At 51.8% G+C, this 7366-nt stretch overlaps 1 protein-coding gene across 1 annotated transcript; it reads right to left on the bottom strand.

Moving 5' to 3' along the window:
- Nucleotides 1-154: 154 nt before the first annotated feature.
- On the bottom strand, nt 155-4378 carry VAMP3 (vesicle associated membrane protein 3). Its single transcript, XM_069782871.1, has 5 exons — nt 4263-4378; nt 2759-2840; nt 1894-2052; nt 1133-1184; nt 155-312 (listed from the first exon to the last, which is right to left on the bottom strand). Coding segments are annotated over exons 1-5 (312 nt in total). The 5' UTR covers nt 4265-4378; the 3' UTR covers nt 155-295.
- Between the last annotated feature and the right edge of the window lie 2988 nt (nt 4379-7366).

Here is a 7366-nt window from a genome sequence, read left to right as displayed (position 1 = left end):
CCAGTACAGAGCCCGCGACCCGTTACAGCACCGACCGTGGAAACTCTAGAGCCAGATCCTCCTCACCGGCGCCGTGCCCCCAGTTCATCGAGGCACGGGGCAAGTGGTGGGCTGTGCTTGTTAGTAATTAATGATAGGAGTGTCTTAAGGCAACCGGGTAAAGTTAGTTAACATTTCAGTAATCAAAACAGTTTTGCTTTAAACAGCAGTAAGTGGGCTGAAGATACAGCAGGTTTGAAGTGGAGAGGCTGAAGATAGGCACCTTCGGTTGATTCGAGTTTCTTCCTGTAACTCATCAAGACACACTCCAGACTACAAAAAGAAGAAAGAAGTTGGACAGTCTCCTTCAGCCCCTCACCACAACAATCCTGCATTTTCAGAATTTAAATTACTAGAGATAAGTAGAGAGGGATTTAAGAGGTTCCCACAGTGGTTTTCCTAGTTTTACTTTTCCTTTGCACTTGCAACCTGGTGTTTCTGCCCCAGGACTGCCTGGCTGTCACCAACGGTTACTGCAGTGTTTGTTACCGTATTACAGCACAAACTGAAACTCTGTCCTCCCATGAAATACTTGGGGATTACATGAGAATTCAAACCAAAGACTGAACTCTATGTCCCCTGGCTTGCTATCCTGACCCAACGCTAGTATCATTTCACCCAGCAGCAAAGTCTCTACTTGGAAAATGCCTGTCTGCTATGGCAGTGCATTTGGAACTGCCACACCAAAAAGGATTTGCCTAGCCAGAAGCCGGGGCAGATGAAAACCAGTTCTCAGACAAGGGAGGCAGATGGTATTTCTCCTTCTACTTCTGCAACATGCAGCTGTAAAAAAAAACCAAAAAAACCAAAAAAAACCAAACAAGGCTGTTCCTGCTTTCCTAGTCCTTGCTATTTTTGCTTTCACCCGTTTCACTCTGCACACGAGTCTGAAACTCAGCTATTGGAGCTCCCACAGCGGTCACAGTTTACCACCCATTACAGGCACAGGTTGATAAAGCAGCCCCTGCTATTTCAAATTCATGTTGTATCTTCTTTCCTTTGAGTATCCTGGCTTGATTTAAACTGTACCAGTCAGTGAATTAACACCATCTATTCCGACTCTATGAGAAATCCCAATTTTGGGGAAACTTACCAATAATGATGATGATGATAATGAGAACAACAGCTATCAATATTGCCCACATCTGTGAAAAAAAGCCATACAACACTTACTACAAACCATGCAGCAGCATCAACTGGCCTCGAGGGTACAGGAAAGCAGCCCCTGGAAAGTACTTTTGCACCGTGCGCTAGATCTAACATGGCAAGTAAAACTTCTTCAGTAAGCAAGTTCGATTCACCATCACCACTCAGAGATGGTAGGCTGTGCACACAGGCAAAACAGACCAAGTTCTTTCCCACTGTGTCTCCACGCAAGGCCTGTTTCAGGGGACTACACAAGCGGGAGTAAAGAACTATTAAACATCACTTCTACTCTTACCCTATACCACAGCTTTCACTGTTTTTGTTGCTCACCAAACGAGATTCCAACCTTTGCCAACAACTACAAGTACAGGAGCCTGAGCAAGCTCCTTCGGCTTTCTAATACTTCCTGTGCATTAACTCAACCTATGCATTGTTGGCCGCCTTCTTCCTGTTCCCCAAAGCCTCAGATTATCGAGTTGTTTCCCTCTGGCCGTTACCGTCTCAGACAAAGTCTTGCATCAAGCAGCATGTAAAGCTGGTAATCCAGCTTGTGGTTCCTTCACCTAACCACTATGCCATGTTTTAAAAATGGATGGTGTAACTTAAATAACATTGGCTAAAGTCACTTTTACTTCTGCCTTTTGAGATGCTGATTGTAATAGTGTTAACTGCAGTACTGCACAGTGTAAGTATACAAGCCATGGTTACCTTACAGTTCTTCCACCAATACTTTCTTTTCAGCTTGGCTGCACTGGTCTCAAACTGGGAAGCTCCTGCTTGCAGTGCATCAGCACGGTCATCCAACTCTGACAGCTTCTGATCTCGCTCCAACACCTTGTCCACATTCACTCTCATGATGTCAACAACCTACATCGGTTTAATGCTTACAGTAAGTTATTAGTTTTATCACCCACTGTGGAACTTAACTGCAGGCAACAGAGAGCAACACGTGGTACTCAGTGTTCTCTTCTCAGAAGTAGAAGCTATTGCCTTTTAGTGTATCCAGTCATAAGCTTAAACAAAACCATGAAATTCACCTGCAGCTGGAAGCCCCTAGTACCTACTTTAAAATGTCAGTAGTGCCAGTTGTGCTGGCATTCCCTTAAACCCAGGAAATAATTCCTGACTTGCTTCAAAAGAAGTTGAGGCATATAAACATGCTAGTCAACCACATGTCAAGAAGTACTGTTGGTAGCCAGCTTGGTTTTTGGACTTCCCAGAAATGTTGGCATCTCATATTTGGCGGTCAGCCTTCATTGCTGCTGCTGAGAAAAAGGCTTGTTGTCTTTAAGAACAAAGGTTTTCATCTTTCTTATGCCAAATCCTCAAGCACCGAGTTTGCAGCTAACGTTTGGATGTGGGTAACTTCTCTCTTACTTCCCCACTCCCGCTGAATGGATATTCCCCGCCCCCCCCCCCGACTTTTGCAACAGTTAAGATGACAAGTGTAATAAAGCAAGCTGAATTATACTTAATTATATGAAGGGGAAACTGCTTTGGCCAAAATATCCCTTCTCATTATATAGGTTTCCTGAAGGAAAATCATTATGCTGCTATCAGACTAGACTTTTACCTCATCTACTTGGTGTTGAGTCTGCTGAAGACGACGATTACTGCCAGCAGCCATATTTGAGCTTCCAGGGGCAGTGGCTGACCTGCAGTAAAGAAAGTCATCATTATTCTGTTTAGCTTTTGATAAGCTGTTGTTTTGGTTTTAAGTGGATATGCTTAGAGTACACGTTATCTGACATTCCTGAAAACAGGGAACTTATACCCCTGGAATAAACAGGGGGCAGTTGCCTACTGGAGAAGTGATGTTTTAACAACCGACAATAGGGGCAAGTCACACAGTGTCCCAAACATCTCACCAACGAATTGCTTGACATGCTAAAAGACAGCAGTGGCTTGCTAATAGTATAGTTTACAATAAAGCATACGACAACTCCTACAGTGGTTCATAGGGCTAAACATTCAAGAGTTGGGGCTCAGGGGTGTTCTTGTTTCCTAGTACGAACACAAATCCAAACAGTAGTTTACAAAAAATTAAATACAGAAACTTAATGGTTATTCTAACTATGTCCTCTTCCAGTGGCTGCCTCCATCTCTATTCTTTTGAAACAGTTGACACAGAGCAGGAGAAAGCACAAGAAGGAGAAAGCATTTGGCATATACAACAATTCACCTCTGGTCAGCTTTGACTTCATAACCTCAGGCAGTCCAAGTTCTTTTTACCAGCTGCAACACCCTGCCTCTTTGTAATGGATGACAGAGCCTCTGTACATAGTGTTCATACCCTTTTCACCGCTTTGGCAAGCTTTTGTTGCCTAACTCTAGAGCTATCTGTACTCAATTTGCTTTTCTGCATTTTCACGTCCTCCGCGTCAGAAGCGCGTACTGTTTGTTTCGTTCACCCCGATACCCGAAAGAGCCGAATCTGAGCATTGGCTGTATTGGCACGTTGACTTCCAATTTACACTTAGCGAGAACAAACGCGCACACGCACAGCGAGCAAACGGGGAAGCCTGTGCCAGGGCTCAAGAGCAGTCCACGTGTAATACCACAGAGCCGCTCCTCTGTTCCGGCACTTAAGTCACCCTTTCGTGCTGTTTCGCTGCTGATCCCAGGCTGAAGAGTCTCGGAAGCGAAACCTCTTCCCAGGAGCAGAGGGGCCAAAGGCAGCACCGACCCAGCCCCTGGGAAGCGCGCTCCCGGGGCCCTGCCCGGCCGCTCCCAGGGCGAGGCCTGGGGCCGGCAGCGCCCCACGGACCGCCAGGACAGGCCAGCCCGCCCCGGCAGAAGCCGATCGCCCTGACACCGGCCCCCGCCGCCGGCGAGGCCGGGCCGTGCCCCCCGCCGCCGGCCGCGCCCCGCGACTACAGGCGCAGCCCGCTCCCGGAAGCCCCTGCCCGCGGGCGGCGCCGTCCCAGCGGCAGCCAGCCGCTACCGCGCTACGCAGTAGGCCTGACCCTGACCCTGACCCTGACCCGGCCCCGGCCCCGGCCCCAGCCCCGGCCCCGGCCCCGGCCCCGGCCCCCGCTCCCGCTCCCGCTCCCGCGGCCCCGGCGGCCCGCACTCACATCCTGCCGGCGGGGGTCGGACCGCTGCTGCACGGCGAGCGCGCCCGGGCGGATCCCAACGGGAACTGCGCGCAACTCCGGCGGCGCCCAGCAAGTGACGACAGAGAAGGCGGGGCCTGGGCGGGGCCCGGGCGCTCCGCTCCGGGCGGCAGCCTGGGACCACGCCTCCAAAGGGCCTGTCCACGGAGAAACCACGCCCCCCCTCCCGCGGGGCGGGGCGGGGAGCGCGCGGGGCAGCCGTTGGGGGGCGCGGCGGTGGGGGTGGGGCTGTCACCGCCGTGTCAGGCGCCGCCGGGGGGCGGGGAGCGGGGGAGGGGGTGGTTTCGGTCCCACAGCGCCCTGAGCGGGGGGGGTGGCGGGTGTCAACAAGCGGCTATTTGGGGGGGGGGGTCGGGGCCAGGCCGGCCGGGGAGGGCTGCGGGCGGGAACGGGGGCTGGGACGCCACTGGGGCAGGACCCGGAGGGGCGGGAGGCCGGGGGAAGACCTGAGGAGAGGATCCCCCCCCCCCGGGGCTCCCCTCCGCCGCAGTGATTCGGTGGTGTCGGCTCTTCGGGCGGGGGGTGTCCGGGGCCTGCCGTGGTGCCCGCTGTCCCCTGCAGCGGCCTCGGTGCGTGGGACAGGCCAACGTAGTTGATAGCGCGCACACCAACGCCCCCCCTCCCGCCCCCCGCCTCCACACCCCCCCCCCAGCCAGTTCCTGGGCAGGACACGGCTCCTCCGGCCACCCCCTGTGTGTTAGCGCGGGTGGGGGCACAGTTCGGGGCTGCGGGCCGCCTGTGAGAGACCCCGGTTCTGTGCGGCAGCCCTCAGAAGTGGTGAGGTCACGCCGCCTCAGCAGCAAGCGCTTGGCCCGAACTGCCGGGGACACGAGGTGATTTTTGAGGCAGCGCTGTGGTTATGCGGTGCAAAAAGTGTGCGTGCTTTTCTTTTTTTTTTTCTTGTTAAACGCCTCGGTGCGTGCCTCGTGCTGTCACCTGAGGGCGAGTGGAAGATGCTGAAGGGTGAAGGCCTGCCAGGGCGGGTAGATTTGTTCTTATCCCTCTCGCTGGTTGTGAAGGGGTCCTGGCGTGCCTGAAGCCCCCCAGTACAGCTGGGCTTGGAGACCTGGCGGGGTTATGCCTATACTGGGCCTGGCCGGGACGTGGCTGATGTCCTTCGTCGCCGCCTGTACGGTGCCAACTTTTCGATTTGTGGCCAAAACAGTGTCGATAACATGCTGATGTTTTGGCTGTTGCTGAACGGCCAAAAGGCGGCCTGAACATCAAGGCTGCCTCTGTTTCTCATGCTGCCCCCCCCGCGGTGAGCAGGCTGGGGGGGTGAGAGGCTGGCAGGGGACACAGCGGGGACAGCTGCGCCAAACAGACCACAGGGCTGTTCCACGCCAGGTAACATCATCCTCGGCAGTAAAGCTGCGAGGGTGGTGGTGGTGGTCGTCCAAAGGTATGCGGCTGCTGGTGGGAGGTAGTGACTGCCTGCCTTTGCATCACTTGTTCCTATTTTTGTTCTTTTTGGTTTTATTCCCTTCATTTATTAAACTGTCTTTATCTCACCCCAGGCATTCTCTTCTCACGTTTGCTCTTCTAATTTTCTTCGCCCCCATGCCACTGGGGAGAACGGGGGAGGTGGGGGAGTGAGCGAGCAGCTGGTAGGTGCTTACTTTCTGGCCAGGGTCAACCCACCACGATGCCAAAGGCGAACCCAGGAATTAACAGGCATGTAAAATGGAAAATCGGGGAACTATCTGTGAGCAAATCAGGGAGTTAAATGCTGATTTTTTTTCTTAAAGAGAAACATAATTAAACATGTTTCTCTGTAGTCCAGAAGAAACTCTCCTAATGAAATCTCGTCTTCTGTTGTAGTCCTGGGTTTTGGAAGAACTTACTCATACTAGTACTAACATAGTCCTTCAGAAACAAGGTGATTAATCTATTAGAGCTGTTTTTCCCTGCTAGGCTAGCCTTGTAGTCAGGTACAGAAGTTGCATTACTGAGGGTTGGTTCATGTAACTTACATAGCTGTTCAGTGCAACAGTTACTAAGTCTCAGTTTAGTATTATTGTGTTATTAAGTGTGACCTCTTAGGTTCCTGCATCAGCAGGCCTCTTGAATTCTACTAAGATTCACCTCTGCTTTGTGCACAATGTAGGATTTAGCATTCTTCTACTAGGTTTGCAGGGTCTCTCATGAAGAGCCCATATGCCCTGCCCTGGAAGTGATTGTTTACTGAAGAGGAACTGAAAATAATTTGATCTCAGAAAAGCTAGTCATCCATAGGTGAGTACTATCTGCCATGTTTATACTATTACATAGAACTACTTGAAGTTGTGTTAGAGACTCTAATCGGAACTGGGGCCACCTAAGGGCTGGTGAAATATTTACAAATCTGTAGTATTATGTCGCCTTACATGATTTCACAGAACGTTTCCAAATTTGAAATGCTGTCATAGCATATTGCCTTGAAACTAATTTCCACCAAACCAGGCTGCTAGCTGCAGCTGGGCAGAACTTGTATTTTAAGGACAATTGGATTTTTAATGCTTTTGTGTAGTTATAGTCATCTTGGCAAAACCTGTACTTTGACGCTTGGATATTAGGGGTAGATGAGTACCCAGCCTCTGTGGTTTTAAAACAGTTTTCCTTACTGCTGTAAGAGTGTGGACAACACTCAAAAGGAGAAGTTTCTGCTTGGGGTGAGGGCCTGAGGGGAAGAAACAGAGAGGGTGGCTGGCATGTACAGGTTTTGTCTAGCAGCTGCCAGCGCGCGAGCCACCTGCAGGGCCTCAGGTGTGAGCCAGTAGTGCTGAGCAGTGTCATGGAGCTCTGGGCTGGCCTCTGAACTGGAGAAGGACCGGGCTGGCAGTGCTGTGCCCGGGAGCTGCAGAGCACCACTGGGCAGCGGCACTCTTCAGCAGGGGACCTGGAAAAGTTTGCTTCCCAAGAAATAGAGAGTTCCTCTCAAACATGCTGCTTTATGCACCAGATGAAGGTTACACACTGGAATACAGCAGCAGAAAGGGCTGCAGGTCCAGGGACTGTGTTGTTGCCTTTAGTGATCCCACCACACTCCAGGGGCTGCGCACCCGCTCGCGGGTAGGCTGTGGACT

This window comes from Haliaeetus albicilla, chromosome 4 (assembly GCF_947461875.1).
Source record: "Haliaeetus albicilla chromosome 4, bHalAlb1.1, whole genome shotgun sequence".
Taxonomy (NCBI): domain Eukaryota; kingdom Metazoa; phylum Chordata; class Aves; order Accipitriformes; family Accipitridae; genus Haliaeetus; species Haliaeetus albicilla.
This window is presented reverse-complemented; position numbering and strand designations above follow the sequence as displayed.